General features: G+C 42.5%; 1 protein-coding gene across 7 annotated transcripts in view; it reads right to left on the bottom strand.

Annotated features, from left to right (window-relative positions):
- Positions 1 to 2,853: 2,853 nt before the first annotated feature.
- The window catches only part of STRBP (spermatid perinuclear RNA binding protein), a 605,440-nt gene continuing 587,740 nt past the window's right edge, over positions 2,854 to 20,553 (bottom strand). For 4 of the 7 annotated variants that reach the window (XM_085612449.1, XM_085612484.1, XM_085612439.1 and 1 more), the window contains 2 exons: positions 17,142 to 17,204; positions 2,854 to 3,293 (listed from right to left, as the gene is read on the bottom strand). In XM_085612449.1, the coding sequence (XP_085468575.1) occupies positions 3,217 to 3,293; positions 17,142 to 17,204 (140 nt within the window). In that variant the 3' untranslated portion in view covers positions 2,854 to 3,216. The remainder of the gene's footprint in view (positions 3,294 to 17,141; positions 17,205 to 20,553) is intronic. The other 3 variants (XM_085612470.1, XM_085612476.1, XM_085612493.1) reach the window with 1 other exon arrangement.

Raw genomic sequence — 20,553 nt, forward strand, 5'->3', positions numbered from 1 at the left:
ACGCAAATAAAGTACACTCCCACTCTCCTCTTGCCTAGCCTATCTTCTCTATATCCTTTTCCTCTCCATCCCATCATAGACCATACGTTCAACCGGGTTGACCTACTTTTGATTGCCACCTACCAATCTGTTCCTCGTAATCCTTCATACAAAGAACACTAAAAACCCACATCGTTACAACATACTGTCTACAACTACACACACTATCTACAGAACATGCTGTTTTTACACCCGAAAATTATAGTATTGATTTGAACTGCCTTTTATGATACCCCAGAGAAACTTGCTTTTTGTTTCCTCTTTATATCTGTACTGTACCTGTGCTTTAATCATGTAAAACCTTTAAAAAATGTATCTTGAAATAAAAAATATTTTAAAAAGAAAGTATGCAAAGTTAAAGTATGGTTTAGCAGTAAAACAGAATGTTAATTTAAATTTCATGTGATAAGTTTTACCTCATCTCCTATTTCTCCAGTCTTTAACTTGTAAACGAAATGTTGATTGCAAATGGCCAGCCTGGACTATGGAAAACACATACTCAATACCGGTTACAAGCACAAATTAATGAAAATTGGATAATTCTGAAGAAAAAATAACAGTCAAATTTGCAGTTAATTGTGAATTGAACAGACAACAACATCAGAAACCGTATAGAAAACAAAGGAAATAGCCATTGGTAAATATACACTCAAATACTTTCTAGTGATTGCCATCATGTTGCAAGCAGCTTATGGGGAATCACAATTATGAATGATTTAATTAATACTACTGAGCAATATGAATGTGAGTTACTTGTACTTGAAACAACAAAAACAATCTATTCTCAAAATGCTTGATTGCTCGCTTCCAAGCAACAGTTCAATAATTATTACAAACATTGGCTATATTGGTCATGCTCTTTCTTGTCAGTGATGGCTTTCTTTCATCCACAGGCCAGCAAAACAATTGAATTATTCAGCAGTATGTTTCTGCGATTACAAAGCAAAAGTTAGCTGATGGCAAACGGAAACATCTTGCCAATACACAAAGTTTTATTACAAGTAACACCACCACAAAATGAAGACTGACTTAAATGGTTGAGACTGAAAATGCACACAACACTGTATTGTTCATCTCAAGAACACAGCAAATATACTCCATCAAAATGGTCCATCACTGTTTCCAGGTGTAGGTTGAGGATAACATTACCTTAGCTCACTGCTCCAGAAATCACCGTTCCCATGACCCGTGTTATAAACTACTTATTTATAACACACACAATGCTTGGCACTCGAGAATGGAGTTTCTACAAGCGTGGAAGGTATTAAATTATATTTCAAGCAGCACAATAAACAAAATGAATTACGGACAAATAATTTTGTGGAGGTGAACACACGTAATAAAAATTACGATATGACATTGTTAAAATATTTACCATATTAGTGCTCAGAAAGAAACAAATAACAGAAGCTGCAGTCAAGAAAAGAAACATACAGCTGCTCTGAAGAGTTCGATAAGCAGTCAGTATTGAACCTTTGTCACAACTATCTGTTATTTAAATCCAAAGCCTCTTTTGAGCCCACATTGTTAATTGCACCAATTGAACCAATTTGCGCAGGATTTTTTGTTAATGTATGAAGCCACAGAGGACAGGCTCTGCTATATACTTAGCCAATCAAATTAGGAGACTGGCTAATGAATTATAACCACTTGGACCACCTCCGGAAAGTATGAAAACATGTAGGTGGAATATTGGATAGTTCAGCCTTGACAAAGGCTGCAGACTTTAATAGAACAATGCACATCTCCATTTGGATAGGCACACATTTAACACATGATAATAGGAACGCAATATACGATGGACAAACACACTTATTTCCATTAGGATTTCTTGTACCGACTAACAAATATAAAACCAATGCTGACCTATGGCTGAAATTCGACACTATTTCACAGCAGCACTCAACAAGAACAAGTAAATGGCAGGTTTCCATGGGGACCTTGTTGCTGCTTCAGATTCTTTTAGTATTACAATAAGGGATAACTATGCTCAATAAAAGCTAATTTTCTGCAAAATACTGAATAGGTAAGTCTAAGATAAGCACACAGCATTTTACAAAGTGAAAAAGGCCACAAGAACATTTGCTTTATATTTTTGAAATATTAGGAGTAGCTAAGTAACTTTTGTAATGAAAGGAAAATAGAAAAGCTAACTAAAACCTTGATTGTGGACGGAGGTTTAATTTAATGGAGATAAAAGAAAACTAAATCTTGCTTACATGTACTGTTGAAATTGAACAAATAAAATAGTGCATTTGTTAGATAATTAGGAAGCTATGAAAATCATTGAACAGTTAAGGATTCTGATGTTCAGAAAACACTTATTTAACACTTGGAACTCTAGCCATATCCAATTCCATGTATATTCATTAAATAAAGTAGATCAACGTGCAGTGTAGCATTGTATTTTATTGGGTCTGTACGGATGGGTGAGACTCATCTTTGCAGCAAAAGTCATTTACAAAGCAAGCACGTCTGGCATTTCTAAGTATTGCACTCAAATAGTCTACACAGTCGTGTCAAACTTCGTTTTTTAAGTTCTAGGTTGAAACAGAATCTATCTGCATTTAGGCAGCTTATGACTAACTTCCATTTATAAAAACACTCCTATGCGTTCTAGTAAACAGGGACATTCCCAATCTTATTTCAAAAGAGCAACATGAAAAACGAAAAGGTGTGTTTGTGAAAAGCTCCTCTTCAGTGAAAAATAGAATGTAGATGTCTTCTCCGTTTGCCGTATGAATTATATAGCACTCCGGGAAAGTAAAAACTTTCTTTAACAATGTTATCTGCTATAAACCAGGCAGTACTCTGTTTTAGGACAAAACATTTTATTTGTGATCAGTGCTTTATACTCTATACATCCTTCACAAATTTACTTTAAATTTTACAGACTCTGATACTTCATTTAAAATGTAAGTTTGTAACTTCTAGTTCTTCCATATAACAGAAGGCTGGTATAAGTTATACTCTGAGAATGAGGTAACATTTCACAGTACATTTTTTCAAGTTTTAGATAACTAACTTCCATTTTATTAAAATCATATTAGGAAAAGATGCTCTTTACAAATGATTTTTCTCAAGTATGTGCTTAAAGAAAACAGGATAAAAGGCCTTGTTCTTCTAACATTCTGTACTGTGGTGTCTGGTTCAAAATGAAACAGCTTCTGCCATTAGTTAATAGAATGAATAGTGGGGAACAGGATATGTTGGGAATTTCATAACTGGTAACAGAACCATTCTCTTGGGTATACCTACAGAGAGAAGAAACGGAAATGGCTCTAAATATGATTAAATATCCAATAAAATCAGTTCAGTGTTTTCAACAAAGTCAGTGTTAGTCTTTCCAGATTAGTCAATAAAATGTTATCAGCATACAGACAAGAGAGATTATGCTGCCCATTTAACAGCATGGTGCTGCAAAAGGCCATTGTTGTTGACATGATTCTTAATATAAATCAAAGATATGGGGGTCAGACTTTTGAAGTGCAGTAAATATAACATGATTTTTTTTTTTTTGCACCAATCTCTAAAGAACAAGTTACTTACCTTCAGGAACGCCTTATCTGGTAGAGACTATTTCTAGCTGTAGATTCCTTGCCTTTGGAATTTCCCCAGGTGCCAGAAAGAATCGTGAAGAGTTTTCGTGAGCAGTACCCCTGCGCACCGATAGATGGTGTTGATCGGCTCCTTTTTCGTCGTCGGCATCATCCATGCCAGAAATTACACTACGATACCTATATAGGCGCCACCCAGGAGCGCTTACATCAGTTACCTTTCATGACTTTCCACACCAGAAAGGCAGAGACCAGAAGAACACTGACCACTGGTGTGTCAAAAGTAGGGCCCTGAAAGGATTCATCCCTGCCCCTAGGAATCCATTCGCAGGGCGGGGAGGATGGGCGAGTGGCTAGATATCGTCTCTACCAGATAAGGAGTTACCAAAGGTAAACAGCTTGTTCATCTGACAGAGACTTCTAGCTGCAGCTTCATTTTGAATAGATACCCAAGCAATATCATCCCCAGAGGGTTTGCAAACTAATTGCGAACTAGAAAATCCTCCAGGGCAGAACGGGCAAAGTGCCCATCCTTGCGGAACGGACTATCCAGACAGTAATGTTTAGTGAACGTGTACAAGGAAGCCCATGCTGCTGCCTGGCAAATATCCAGGATCGGAACTATAGCAGTGGTGGAATGATCCAGCAAGCCTTCAGAATGCTGCTTTTGGCAGTGCGTAGCAGATTGTGATGCAGAGCGCAACCCGGATCTGGAGACGGTCCACTTCTGCACTGCTCAGCCTATCTTTGCACCAGCATACCCCACAAAGAGTTGGTCGTCCACCCAGAATTCTCATGTGCGGTCAAGGGAGAATGAAAACGCTCTTTTTGAGTCTAGACGGTGGAGTCACTCCTCCTCTTTAGAGGGATGTGGCAGACCATAACATGCAGGCAATGTGATAGATTGGCCTACATGAAAAGAAGTGACCACTTTGGCACAAAGGAGGCTCTTGTGAGAAGCACCACTTTGTCAGGGTAGACTGAGTGGTAAGGCAGCTTAAATGATAAGGCCTTCAGCTCACTTACTCTGCGGGCAGGTGTAACTACCACAAAGAAGGCTGTTTTCAAGGTGAGAAGCCCAAGGGGATAATTATGTAGAAGCTCAAAAGGAGCGCACATCAGAAAAGTTAAAACCAAGTTAAGGTCCCATTGAGGCATAATGAATGGTGAAGGAGGGAAGAGATGAGTAATAACCTTGAGGAGCCTTCATACAATAGGGTACTTGAACAAAGAGGGTTGATCAGGCAACCGGATGAAAGCAAAAATAGCAGAGAGATAGCCCTTAAGGGTGCCCAGTTCAGAGCTCTGCTGGGAAAGAGAAGGAATGAAAAGCAGAATCTCAGAAAGAGGCAGAAAGGGGAATCAAAAGATTTTGCTGCACACAACGGCACACATTTTTTTCAACAGCAGACATACAGTCTTGGTGGAGGGATGTCTGGCTGACATTACAGGCTTTGCGAAGGAGGTCAAAAGCTATAAACTGTCGCCGCTCAATCTCCACACAAGAAGATGGAGAGTGGACAGGTATGGGTGGAGAACCCTTCCATGCTGCTGCGACACAAGATCCTCCTCAAGGGGCAGCCTGATCGGAGGATCTATGGCTATGCTCAGATGCTCGGGATACCAGACTCTCCGTGCCTAGTCTGGAGCCACGAAGATGACTTGGGCCCGGTCGTTCTTGATCTTCTTGAGAGCTATGGGTTGGTGTGGTGAGGCGGAAAGGCATACAGGAGGCCTGGGCACCATGAAACAAAACAAGTCTCAGAGCGAGTGCTGCCTTGAAAACTCCAGCATGTAAAACTGCTGACATTGCACGTTCTTGGCAGTGGTAAACAGATCTAACCAAGGCTCTCCCCACTGCTGAAAGAGACCATGCACCACCTTCGAATGGAGATGCCATTCACGATCTGCTAGGCATTTTTGGCTGAGTTCGTCCACCTTGTGTTCAGAAAACCTGCTAGATGTTGAACACCCAGAGAAATGCCCTGGAGTTCCAGTGATATCCTGAGGCGCACAGCCGCTTGACAAAGGGTCCGCGACCCCACCTGCCCTGTTTGTAGCAGTACCACACGACAGTGGTGTTGTCCATGAACATGTGTACCAGCCTTCCCTTGATGGAGGGTAGAAAGGCTTTCAATGCCAGCTTGATCGCCCAGAGTTCCAGAATGTTGATGAGGATTTCGGATTCCGCCTGAGATCAGAGTCCTCTGATCTCCACCTCTTCCAGACGGCTGCCCCAACCCAGGAGTGACGCATTTGTCACTACTGTGAGGTCTGGTTGGGGAAGGGAGAGGTATCTGCCTCTGACCCAATCGCGGTCTGTGAGCCCCACTGCATATCGTTCACAGTTCCCTCCTAGATCTGGATCAGACCGGAGAGATTACCCTAAAACTGTGCCCACTAGAACTTCAGGTCTTGCTGCAGAGTATACATATGCCATCGGGCATGAGTCACTAGCAGGATGCAGGAGAGCATGAGGCCCAGCATATACAGAGTCAGGCTCACCAAAACCCAGGATAGAGGCTGAAATATTGGTTTCATAGCCTGAATATCCTGTACTCACTGCTCAGGAGGATAAGCCCAGAACGGGAGTGTGCCCAGAACAGCTCTCATGAAAGGGAGCGTCTGAGAGGGAGTCAGATGTGACTTGAGCATGTTGATATTGAACCCCAGCAAGTGCAGGAGGCTCGCCGTAGTCTGGAGGTGGGAGATGAGAGCCTGGGGCGACCCTGCCTTCAGCAGCCACTTGTTAAGGTAGGGGAAGACTGGCAACCCTGACCTCTGCAGATGAGCTGCAACCACAGCCATAACCTTGGTGAACACCGTGGGTCGCTGGTTAGGACAAAAGGAAACAGTAAAATGAAAGTGCTTGTGGCCTACCGTAAACCACAGACAGTGCTGGTGGGCAGGCAGGATGGGAAAGTCTCCTGGATCCAGGGCAGAAAGGACCTGAGCTAACATGAGAATTTTGAATTGCACCTTTTTTATGAAGAGGTTGAGAGTGTGGAGATCAAGGATACAGCAAAGGCCCTTGTCCTTTTTGGGAAACAGAAAGTAGCAGAAACAACCACCACAGGCTACTTCTGACACAAAACCCTTTCTATGGCTCCCTTGGCCAAGAAAGCTGAGACCTCTTCATGGAGAAATGACAGATGGTCCTCCATCAGACAGTGGTTAGATGGATGGTAGAATGGGGGAGGGGTAGTATCAAAGTGAGTAGCCCCTTCGGACAATTTGCAAAGCCCTCCAATCCAATGTTATGGACTGCAAGAGGGGGCACGTGATGGCGAATCGTGCCGACAACTGGGTGCCCATAGTGGTAAAGGGGCAGACTAGGAGGGTTTTGAGGCTGCTGCAGCTGGGGGGAGGGGTGGAACAGGTAGGGGGCAGAGGGGTGGACTAACCAGACTGCTGGCTGCACCCTCGGCCACGCAGAGGCTGGGGAGCCTGCACGGCACAGTGGCTGGACGGGAATTGGTGTGGCTAGAAGCCCCTTACGCAGCCATATCCCACAAGGGTTTTCACGGACCCCAATGCCAGGCTTGCAAAAGAGAACACCTTCCTCCCGAATTAGTTCAGTCTCTTGGATTCACTATCCAGTGGAGAGGTAGGCAATGCACCTTGGGCGGTGGAGACTTGGACCACCAAGCTCTCAGGGGTAGGGTGTTGCATGTGGAATTTTAGGTCCCCAGGAGAGTGGCGATAGCAGCGTGCAATCCTCCTATTCACAGGAGCCCCTGTGGTTGGTTTGGACCAGATACCCAACAGGACGTCAGGGAGGACATCATTGGTGAGAGTAAGAATTCTGATGTGGAGACTCCTGGATGCAGCACATCTGTCAAGAGATTAGTCTTGACGGTCACCATGGGTAGCTAAAGGTGAGGGACCTCAGATGCCCTCTGCACCACCATTGCATTAGAAGCTGCCTCCTCCGTAGCCACGGTTGGGGGAGAAAGCCGACCAGCATCTGGAGACATATCCGCTGACCTTGCCTAGATCCTCACACCAGTCTACAATCTGTTCTTCCTCATTGGGCTGGTATTCTAAAAGGTCCAGTGACCCCTGCCAATCTACTCCGAGTCCTGCCCTATAAAAATAAGACTCAGGCTCTGATCTAGAAGGCAAGGCTCCTACTGGCATCAGGCGACCCACCTCTGGCTCCATGTTGGGGAAGACAATGGGGTGGCGCTGCCAGGAGCATCAGGACCGATACTGGGGAAGGTCGAGATGGCATGACCGGCATCGGTCTGGATCCAGAGATAGACCCCTGAAGCCCCACTGGAGCCAGGGCCAGAGCCTCCGAGGCGGAACCAGATGGGGTCCCTTCTGACCTCGCGGGGCCCGAAAGCGCATCAACGAGGTGGGGCTGCCCAAATATGAGGCGCAAGGCCCCATAGTAATTTTTCAATTGGGCGGGGGTCACTCCAGCCTTCAGACATTCGGGGAGACACAGAGTTGGCCGAGATGCAGGTTCTGGGGAGTGAGACCTCGAATGCTAAAGCTCCTTCTCGTCATCTAATGGATGAGAAGTCAAAGAGCACTTCGACTTCTCCTCTTCTTTTTGTGCCTCCTACCTTAGTGTCCCAAGGGCTTCGAATGGGACGAGGAGGACTTTGGGCTCCGGGAACGATCCTGGGACCTTCCGCTTGACTGGGTTCTCGACTTGCGCAGAGTCGCATGCCGGGCCACTAACAGTTTCAGGGACTGTTCCCTCAAACCCTTCGGATCCATGGCCTGGCAACCGGAACACGCCTTGGTGTCGCCGTCGCGCTCCAGACACCACAGACAAACAATGTGTGGATCTGTCACCAACATAGGTTGGTTACAGGTACTGCAGGGCTTAAAACCAGATTTGCGCAAAGACATTCCTTCACACACCAGGAGGTAAACCTCAAAAATAGTTGACAAAAATGTAGAAAAAAGTCTTTCAACAAACTACAGAGGAGTAGCTCGTGTCATGATCAGCGCTGGCTGGCATGGAAAGAAAAGAACGGATGTCAGCGAGCCTCGGTGGCACCGTTGTATGTACCGCAACGTCATTTCTGGCACGTACCATGACGGACACGAAACCGATCGACGCCTCGACCGGCGCACAGGGATACTGCTCATGAAACTGCTTCTGAATCCAATCTGATGCCCAGGGAAATTCAAAAGGTAAGGAATCTGCAGCTAGTAGTCTCTATCAGATATATATCTACTTCAAAAACATTTGCTATAAACGGGTACTGATTGTTTTCATTAATCTGAGCCGCAGTAAATGTGGGTAAATTTATCAACCCAATTGACACTGGAATTACTTTTCAAATTTTTCCAGACTAAACTAAATGCTGACATAGATGGACCGTGTATTTTTAGAGTTGACTAATAAGGGAAAATAAAGCAGATACTGGAGATGCATATCATTTTCTTAATTTTTGGTGTTCTACTTAACTGATATCTGGAAAGATTAACTTCTATTCAATTACATATTATGACGTTCTTGTGGCCTCACAAACTTCTGTGATCATTGGAAAAGGCGCCCATTTAGCTTGTAAACTATAAATCCAGTTAGAAATCACAAAGCAGCAACAGGAGGTATTTAACAGTACCAAATGATCAAGAAATGGAATTTCCCAACATGCAACATATTACAAAGGTAAATCAATATTTACCTCAAAGCCAAACATTTTATCACAAGTTTGCATCACATTTAAGACGAACATCCTTGATTAAGTGAAAAATGGGCATAAGAGCTGCAAAACCATTTGAAGTCGGCAATATGTTAAACAAATACAAGAGGGACCTTATGTCCTGTGATTAGATAGCTACATAGAGATGACACTACTACACAAGGTCAAATATATGGATGTTAAATACAAGTAAATCAATTTTAATTATGTTGTACTGACTTTCAACATGTGCAATATTCTGTACATGGTGCACGACTGTTGAGGAATGATTATTCAATCCAAAACAGACAAGCATTAATGTTGGTATTCAAAGATTGTGTAGCTGGAAATTATATGAGCGCAGGGACATTTATGTTGTATTTCTTAAGGATTGTCTACCTTGCAAAGCAGATAAAGCCCAGTAGCAGATTGTTTTATTTCAAAACAGTATAAAACTTTATGGTCAAAATCGTGCTTAAGCCCCATTCAATGTCCTAAACAATTAACAGAATGATTTTCAATGCAAACTTCACAATGCAGTGAAATATGGTAGAATGTGGTTTGAATTTCCTGAGCAGTTTAAAAATCACATAAATTGGAAAAACACAGCTACATACAGTTCCCAAACATACACTTTTTAATCTATTCGGACAAACCCAAAACAAGCCTCTAAAGGAAAATGTTACTTACCCAGTAAGCATCTGTTCTTGGAATGTAAACCTGTAGATTCACAGGCTTTGCATACGCCAGCCATCTAGTGTTGGGTCCAGATGATTGAAAGTTGTTTCTCTTCAAAGAAGTCTTTTCAGTCACGAGGCAAGGTGACTCCCCCTTTCGGTAATAGTGCGCATGGGTATCGAGTCCATTGTTCGATTATATTCCCGCAGAGGGTGAGAATGGAGTTAGTAAGTGTAGAATAAAGATGTCCATGCGTATCTATGCAAGTAAGAAACTGCAACAGGTATAGGTGCCCGGGGAGGCAGTTGGGTGCATGTGAATCTACAGCTCTACATGCCAAGAACAGATGCTTATTGGGTAAGTAACATTTTCCGTTCGAAGCATGTGAGCTGTAGATCACATGCTTTGCATCGACTATACAGCAATATTCTCCCAAAGCGGTGGCTAACCTGTAGCTGTTGCAGTTGTTTGAAAGCGTGTTCTAAGTACTGCCTGGCCTATATTAGCTTGCTGCCTCGCTAACATATCTACAAATTAGTGCTTGGTGAATGTGTGCGGTGTAGCCCATGTTGCAGCTTTACAGATGTTTGCTTTGGGAATGTTGCCTAAGAAAGCCATAGTGGCCCCTAATTTGTGAGTTGAATGCGCTCTAGGGGGTGTTGGTAAAGTTATTTTTGCTTTTGCATAAGATGTCTGAATACATTTGACAATTCATCTAGCAATACCCGATTTAGATATAGGATTGCCTTTGTGTGTTGGAGAAAAAGCAACAAAATTTTGTTTTACGAAATGGTTTCGTTCTTTATATGTAATATAGCAAAGTTCTTCTAACATCTAAGGTGTGTAGAGCTCGTTCTGCCACTGAATCTGGTTGAAGAAAACACAGGTAACTCAACCGATTGATTGATGTGAAAGCCAGATACTACTTTAGGTAGAAATTTAGGGTTAGTACGAAGAACCACTTTGTCTTTGTGAAGCTGGAAAAAAGGTTATTCTATGGTTAGTGCCTGTAGCTCACCTACTCCCCTCAGTGAGGTAATTGCAACGAGGAAAGCGACTTTCCATGAAGGAAATTGCAGTTCACATTTATGCATTGGTTCAAAAGGTGGACCCATTAATTGCGTAAGGACTATATTAAGTTTCCACTCTGGGGCAGGTGGAAGTCTTGGTGGTATTACCCTTTTTAATCCATCCATAAAGGCTTTGATAACTGGTACTCTAAACGGATACAAGTGCTGTCTATTTTGTAGTGGATGGATGTGTGCGCTAATCTTGACTGCTGCAAGTGTAGTAAAAAAGAGATGATGTTTTGTACGGAAGCATCCAAAGTATTGATATTGTTATTATTAGAATATAGAACAAATCATTTCCATTTAGCTGCATAACAAGCTCTTGTCGTAGGTCTTCCCGTCTCTTTTATGATGTTCATACAGTCTGGTGGAAGATTCAGATAACCAAACTCTCTGACTTCAGGAGCCAGATTGCTAAGTTGAGTTCTTTGGGATTTGGATGTCTTATTTCTCAATAGCTCTGAGTGAGGAGACTGGATGTGGGAAGCAGCTTTTGATGTGGAACTACTGATTGCTCCAACAGGGTTGTGAACCAAGGTTGACGGGCCCATGTGGGAGCTACTAGGATTAGTGTGAGGTATGTTTGTCAGAGCTTCCGAACTACTAGTGGAAGGAGTGGGAGAGGCGGAAAAGCGTAGGTAAATATCCCTGACCAGTTCATCCATAGTGCATTACCTTCGGATGAATGGGTGTGGATACCTGGAGACGATGCTTAGGCATTTTGCATTTGTGTGTGGTGAATCCATCTATTTGGGGAAAACCCCAATATTGAAAGTAAGGGAGGAGAACTTGAGGGTGACGTTCCCACTCGTGGATGTGTTGCTTTTGTCTGCTGAGAAGGTCGGCAATTTGATTTTTTACTCCTGGAAGGTGTTCTGCTAGGAGATAAATTCGGTGGTGTATGGCCCACTTCCAAATGGCTTGTGCTAGTAGTGACAGTTGTAGAGAGTGTGTCCCCCCCCTGTTTTTGTATAAAGTACATGGCTGTCATGTTGTTGGTGCGGACTAGGACCGATTTGCCTACAAGGTGAATTTGAAAGGCTTTGAGCACTAGATTGCAGCTCTAGGTAATTTAGATGGAGATGTATTTGCTTTTGACTCCACAAGCCTTGAATTGTGTGATATTGGAGAAGAGCTCTCCAACCAGTGAGCGACGCGTCTGCTGTTGGCCCTGTCTGTGGATGAGGGTTAATGAAGGGCCACCCATTGGACAGATTTTGTGGGTTCCTCCTCTGCAGAGAGCGATGGGTGCAGCCATTAACCAACACTGGATCAGTTCATTGACCCTGCACCTGGTTCCACTGACTCGCTAAGCATTGTTGAAGGGGATGCATGTGAAGCCTTGCATGAGGAACAATCATGATGCAAAACGCCATCATTCCCAGCAGTTGCATGTACACTTGAGCTGGTAGTGAGTGGTTGGGCTGAAACTGAGCAATTAGAGCCTGAATATTGCAAATTCTTGCTGCAATGGGTCAAGATAGAGGTTTTTGAGTATCTAAAGTGGCTACCAGATAGGTTTTTGTGTTGTAAGGTTGGAGACGAGATTTTAACACATTTACTGTAAACCCCAGTCTATGCAGTAACTGGAGTATTATCTGAGTGTTCTGGAGACACTTTGGGTAAGGGCTGGCTTTGAGCCAGTCGTCCAAGTACAGGAAGACATGAATGTATTGTCTTTGCAGTTGAGCTACTGCTAGGCATTTGGTGAATACTCTGGGATCTGTGGTGACTCCAAATGGAAGCACTTTGAACTGGTAATGCTGCCCTGCTAAAGCAAATCTGAGATATTTGTGATGAGCGGGATGTATTGGAATATGGAAATATGCGTCCTTTAAGTCTAGAGTAGACAAAGTTGCCTTGCTGTATAAGTGGGAGCACTTGTTGAAGTGTCACCATGTGAAAATGATCTGATTGTATGTAATGATTTAGTTCTCTGAGGTTTAGTATGGGTCTGAGAGAGCCGTCCTTTTTGGGTATTAGAAAATATAGGAAGTACACACCGACTCTTGATATTGTAGCGGTATGAGCTCTATGGCTCCCTTTAGTAGGAGAGAGTGAACCTCTTTTTTGAGGAGGTGTAGATGCATGGGTGACATTTTGTGTGAACATGGGGGAATGTTTGGAGGATTGTTGGTAAGCACCAGATTGGATAAATCCTAGCACCAATTTGTCTGCAGTTACTGATTGCTAGACAGGGAGGAATTGTGAAAGATGTCCCCAGACAGGTGTTAAAAGATTGGAGGGGGGGGGTGGAGGGGGTAGTGGAGGCAAGTCACTGTTTGTTAGGTGAAGGGGAGGTACGTGTTGTGGAACCTTCACCCCTACCCTTCCCGTGTTTGCCTCTGTACCCTCCTCTAAAGAGGTGGACTGATTGTTGCCTCTGTATGGTGTAGAGGCAGTGTCTGACGAGATACTTTTTGACCCCCCACGATAGAAGGAGCGACGGAAGGAACCCCGTCTGGATGGGGACTCCAGGGATCCCATAGATTTTGCAACGTCTGTGTCCTTTTTCATTTTCTCTAAGGAGGTGTCTACAACGGGACCAAAGAGGAGATGTTTGTCGAACGGTGTGTTCAGAATGGAAGCTTGGACTTAGGGTTTAAACCCGGAAATTCTTAACTAGGCATGTCTTCTTAATAAAACACTGGTATTAATGGCCCTAGCTGCAGTGTCAGTGGCATCTAAAGCACACCTAATGGATGAATTAGAGATGAGCTTCCCTTCTTGTATCAAGTCTTGGGCTTTATGTTCCTCTGGTAGAAATTGGAGCAATTGCTCTATTTTGTCCCAGTGCGCTCTGTCGTACCTTGCTAGAAGGGCCTGGGTATTAGCAATACGCCAGTGATTTGCTGCTTGGGCGGCTACTTCTTTCCCAGAAGCGTCTATAAGATTAGATTCTTTGTCTGGAGGGGGGCATTCCCTGGCGTTTTTGAGTTTGCCCGTTTACGGCATTAGAAACCACTAAAGAATTCAATGGTAATTGGCCTTTAATGAAAGCTGGATCTGATGGTGCAGGTTTATATTTATCTATACTAGGGGTGAGAATGTGTGCAGGAACCGGGCCTGTAAATATGTTGTCCGCATGTCTCAACATACCTTTGAGCATCGGGAGTGTGTACCTTGATCTTTGTGAAGTACTAAGGGTCTGAAAGAGAAAGTCCTCCTCTAGTGTTTCCTTATGTAATTGAACCCCATGATACTCAGCAGCCCTATTTAATAGCTCTATATAGCCTACATTATTATCTGGTGGAGAAGGCTTCGTAGGATAAAGGTCAGGATCATTATCTGTGGGTGAATCAGTATTGTAATCTGTCCAGGGGTCTGCGGACATAGTATCATCTTCCCCATCACCATCATCCTGATCATCAGGTGTTGGTCTTTGTCGTAAATTAGTAGGCGTTATCAGTAAATTTTTGTTTAGTGGGGAAAGAGGTGATAGAGGAGGAGGAGAAGGGTTAGTCCCAACATGCTTCTTTTTAAGAGGAATGTGATAAGTGTCCTCTGGCTCCGGTTTGCGTTTAAGTTGCAATTTGGTAGAAATATGTCCAGTTTTAGGGTTAATAAACAGTTCTGTTTTGGGTCTGTTTCGAATGCGGGACGTTAATTCGGGGCTCCTGTTGCGGTAAAGGAGCATTTTTGTGGCAAGATTTTTGGTGGCGGTGTTTTCGGTGCCGAAGCTTTCGGATTCGAAGAAGCTTTTGATTTTGGTGTTGAAGGAGCAGGCTCCAAGACTGGTTTTGGTTTTGAGGCTGAAGGTTTTGGCTCGGTGCCCGAGTGTGGCAGACTCGATCCCGAGCCGAAAGGCTTTTGTGTGTGTTTCAGTGCCGAGCCGGAAGGTGGGGAGATCGAGAAAATTTTCTCGGTGTCGACCTTGGCCCAAAGGCGGAGGTGGGGGCCGTAGCCTTTTTCTTGGGCTGACTTGGACTTTGGGGCAAGGGAGGTTCGGTACTCGCGATACGCTGATCTTGCCGAACCTCTTCATCCATATCAGAGCTGGATTCTGAGACGGAAACAAGCTCCTCCGGTTCTACTTCTTCCTCGGCTCCTAGTGTGTCGTAAGTCTCTTGTTCAGAATCTTCTCCGAAGAGGTTCGGAATGGAGCCGAAGTTTTGACTTTGCAGTTTGTGACGTCGAGCCTGACTGTCACAGAGCGTTTTCTTCGATCGGAAAGATCTACAAGCGTCACAGTCCTGTTCGTTGTGCTATGGGGATAAGTACAAGTTGCACACTTCATGCGAGTCGGTGCACAGAAACTTTGCATGGCACCTGGGACAGACTTTAAATGGAGTCCGATCCATCGACTGAGAGGTGGAACGACACGCTTCCACGAATTTCCTGATCGCAAAGAGTTTTATAAACCGATACGCGAAGAATGGGAAACCCGATCGAAAGCAGTACCGTCGAGAATAAGTGGATTGCGCACCGAGGGGTAACCGAGGAACAGTTTCAAACTGGAAAGCAGCAATACACGTCTGAACCCCATGGCAGAAAAAAACAATCGAACAATGGAGTCGATGCCCATACGCACTATCACAGAAAGGAGGAGTCACCTTACCTCGTAACTGGAAAGACTTCCTCGAAGAAAAACAACTTGCAAACATACGGACCCAACACTAGAAGGCAGGAGTATGCAAAGCATGTGATCTACAGCTCACATGCCTTTAACAGATAATTATATTTGAAAAGAGTAACAGACTCAGGTGAGCTTCAGGCTTTTTTACTTAAAATGCGGTTGAAAATGCAGCCCAAACGCAAAAGAAGAATTCTGTTTGTAAATAAAAAGTGCAGGTTGCAGCCCTAACAGAATCTTATCCTTAAAATTGAAAAACATTCTGAGCTAGCTTACAAACCAAAATAAATAAACTAATAAATAAAATTATGCTTGCTTTCAATCTCTTTTCCATAGAAAAACATATATTCTTAGATTCAGATTAGAAGTAAAATACACATTTAAATGAGGAAAATATATCTAAAAAGTAGAAGAATAAAAATACATTACTCAGTTGACCAATAAGAAAATTGACTCTGAAAGCAGATCACAGTTGTCGGCCAACAATGAAATGTCATCAAATTTAATCTGTAGGAAAATTATGCAAAAAAGTGTGGGGCTTCACATTAGTAGGGTCAGTCCTTGTAGCGAGGACTACCTGTACATATTTTACCCTAGTGTAATTAAAATAGTCTCATCAATAAATTGTACATGCAAGAGAATTATTAAGTATGCTTCATAATTAAACAAAGCGAAATTATTTCCTCAACAGTATTTACAAAAGCCTTCTATCTGGGAGGTAGGAATGCAGATGAGCATTATGTCACATCAGTGGACGCCATTAACCATATTAAGTAACTTTCTTGTAGGACTAACTCTAAACCAAATTAACACTTGGGGACCACATTCTGCATGATGAATGAAACTTTGAGGTTCAAAAAACTGACAGGACAAGTTGTCAACACAACTGCCCCCATCCTGGCTATCATTTTTGTACCTTAATATTGCATAGCTAGTTACAAGAATAATGTGGGTCAACTGCTTTACAAACTATTGGAAATATGAAGTCCAAATGAGCTAGGAAACTAGAGCTAATATGGTGAGTAAATATATTTGCCCTGACATCATACACATTCATATTAGGAAATTCTGTCAACAGGTTACAAAGAACAAGAGAAATAAGAATACGTTACGGCATAACCCAATGTCCGGACTTACGCTCATTGGTTACACACATCTTGGCCAACCTCCACATCTCCTCCGGTAATGGTAACAAGAGAATAATGCTTATAGAATGCACATGAAGCAAACTATGTGGGTTTATTGCAGATCAGTTTGATTGCCACGTTCTGCTGAAAAGTCATATTTTGTCTCAAATAGAAAGAATATAAAATGCCTTCAGATAAAAAGGCCTTCTATGCCATTCAACTGATATGATGCTCATCAGTGAATGACAGAATCCACAAATGCTTCCTTGTTCGGAAGCATTGCCACGACAGAAGGGAAAGCGTATAGTGGCAGGCCGGGACCAACTAAAGTTCTTATGGGGTTTATGAAGGATCTAAAAGGTCTTTTTACATTGAGGTTGTGACATATTTCCTCAAAAGGTTGACGTGAAATCTAGGGAAGAAGGATGTGAAAAGTATCTTGAAATTACCTTTCGAATTAAGGACGGGTGGGATCAAAGGACCACCATCACTTTGGAAGACCACGTAGGGCTCTGAAATAGAAAGAAACTGTGGTTCACTTGTTTGTCTAGAAGAGGGACTGGCATCCAGGAACACAGTTGACACTATCAAATTAATTTAAAAGATAACAAGAGTTTGTCAACATGGATGAAACAATATTCAAATCACATTGACAATATGCTTACTAATAGCACAGACATGTACACTCATCAAATAAAACACCTGTTAGATTGGACAGAAGAACAATAAATCAGGACTTTGTGACAGTCCAAATACTAGCTAAGACAACTTCATAGGATCCAACAGAGTAGCAAGATAAAGGAGAAGAATGATGTTCATCATTCATGTTAGAAAAATCAAAGCCATTTATGTTTGCAGAGTGATTTTGATGATTCGCTTATTGCTTCTCTCAAACACTTATATTGGAAGAAGTCAAGTTTAAATGTTGGAAAGCAAGGTCCTTATGAAACAAACATCCAGGTTTCCCAAAGGAAAAAGGATGGTGATCTTGCACTGGTTATTAACTTATAGGTCAAAAATACCTAACACCTGTATCATTGTGGCAAGAACATCTCCCATTTTATCTACCTCTTTAAGTGGGAGCTAAAGTTTTAGGTAAGCACTTTCAAATTCACCACGCAAATTCTACATTTATCAGAGATGACTAGGCTTCTCATCTTCAAATCTAGCCTTTTTATCAAAGTTTATAGTATTACTGTCAATGCTTGGGTGCTTTATTCTTTTTCAGAATTGTTTGTAACAGCTTCTCATCTAGAAACCTGAAAGGAGGAGTAAGGACTGCAGTGGGCCCATAAAATGAGTAAGTAACCTAGAATTATAAACCCCCTCCAAAAAAGAGCTCTATATTACAGACCTCATCCATAAAGAAGAAACTGCTGCTGCGACAAAGGCAAATACAAGCAGCCTCATATGCTTTATCTCATCATGAGGAATACGGCAACGCTGTAAAAAGAGTACACGGAGGAGAGTGAAATACTTGGTCAGAGATTACCTCAATCCATAGTCTCACTGCCAACATTTACTGACAGTTATCCAGCATGAATCCTGGAGCAAAACTCATCATTTGGAATTGCTGTTTCTGTGATCAGAATAACGGGCCTCACTGGAAGATGTTTTAAGGATGGATACCCTATTATCACTGACAAAAGGCTGAGAAACAGCGGAAACAAAAGCAGGTTTAAATGACACAGCAAGTCTCATACTGTAAAAAAGATAGAGATTGCTTCTTTCTCTAAATCACAGTATCAATGAGTAATCTTAAAATTAAATACACAGTCCAAGACTGCCATTCAACACAAGTGGCCAAAAAAAAAAAAGGATAACATAGCAAGAAGACCTATTTTCACTGAAGTAAAGCCCTTTCACCAGGGACCACTGACCATGATAAAGGACATCTAGGACAAAGGACATCTAGAATGCTCATACCGTGAAATCCAGTTCAATTAATGATAAGCTCACATGTCGATCCTTTGCATATGATTTATGAAGAGGAAGGCAGAGTTGCCTGTTAAGTTAGGGAGAATACCATCCATGAAACTTATGAATGGCAGGTAACCATTTCTTCTCAAGCAAACATTAGTCAAAATCTTCAAATAGAATTGATAACACAACATTATCTCCACTAAAATACAGGGACATATAAGGAAACAAGCTCTTATTGCGTTTTCAAGAATGCCGGATCCACATGCACATAAATTCTAGCACCATAATCTAAGTAGTTAAAAATGACAAGTATGCTTCTTATCAGATCTCTGATAAAGGAACATTCCCAAAAAATGACAGTGTGCCTTCCTCGTCTCACATAGCGTTTATCCTTAGTTGGTGTTATGTTCACTCTACATTATGAAGGAGCGACCTATTGCATTTTATAGTTCTGGGATGGATCGAAGAGCTTAAACAAGTCTGATGTGCAAAACAGAGAGGCAAAAACTTAGGGCTAAACTCTCACAACCGCCAAGTCCCTAAAGAACACAGTAACAAACTCAACAGTCTATGCAATATGAATCTCACGAACTGGTTTGGATGATAGATCAGTCAGCAGATAAGCTGTTTTTCATGAGGACATTTCATAACTCTTTATGAAATTTCATAACTTCTTTCTATGCACGTAAAAAACAGGAACCTCTGTGAAAACCATTTTTTTAAAGCCCTCTACAAATCATGACTAACAAGGACCTTCTATAAGGAATGGTTTCTTACCTGTAATCCCAGTTCTCTCTCAGGGGAATCTGCATTGAAGTCATAAGCTCCGATTTGTCCCACACACATGCAGGGATCCTGGAGCACTTTTCAATAGTATATCTTCGTAAGTGTAGATGTTCGCCTTTCTTCAGGAAGGCCTGTAGAAAACACTTAAGAGACAAGCATTTGCAATGCAATAGGTCTCGAGTTTAAGCTATTGGCATTGTAAATGACAATGCCTTTTATTTAGGTTTTAAAAACTAAAACAAAAATAAAAGGCATTGTTATTTGCAATGTGAATAGCTCAAACTCACGTAAACGCGAGACCTATTGCATTGTAAATGCTTGATCTTTCTGCAATGCCTTTACACTTTTAATAAACCTTCATGGTTTCCATTTTAATTATTTTCAGTCTTCACTGCGAATCCTGATGTGCTTTACGTCCAATTCTGAGGTGTTTTTTTATATTAAATTTCCATATTGACCAAGTCCAGTTGTGGAGCAACAAACTCCTTAAAGGATTAAAGGATTAACACCTCTTCCGGTTCTTCAATAGTGTTTAAGATTGAAAACCACAGTATAATCACTACATCTGTATCAAAGCAGTCTACATAACAGAAAGACGTGTTAAAGCACAGACAGTCAACTCATATGCATCTACTTCTTTTCCTTGCTTGAACTATGTAAATATAATAAGTCCAGATACTCCCTGTGAAACGTGCTAACGTCCTCTTCAAATAGAAAACCCAAATACATATTATTTCTCTTCCCAGTACTCGAAGTATCTAATATCCCCCGAATACAGTCACATATCCCCTCATTAATCGAAGGTTAGCTAGCATTCCCGGGGGAGAGGGTGGTCACAGAGCAACGTAAGAGCTAGCAAGCGAAGAACCACACCTGCACGCGCCCTCTAGAGCCAGGTTAAGTAAAGTGGCTGGACCCCTGTAGCACACTATCTTCCTCTCATTAGAAGCTTTGCGCCTCCAATAAGCTATCCCCGGTCACCAACCGTCAACCAGCCCGTCGATGCTGTTGCTGTACGCGGGCATTAGTTGGGTTACCCCCTCCCTGTGTCAGCACATTGTGCAGTTGGTTTGTCTGTGACGCAGCAGACCCCCCTCTGCCTTCCCGCGGATCCGGTACTGAGGGCAGGGATTTCAACCGCTCGGGCCGGGG

This window comes from Triturus cristatus, chromosome 1_2 (assembly GCF_964204655.1).
Source record: "Triturus cristatus chromosome 1_2, aTriCri1.1, whole genome shotgun sequence".
Lineage (NCBI taxonomy): Eukaryota > Metazoa > Chordata > Amphibia > Caudata > Salamandridae > Triturus > Triturus cristatus.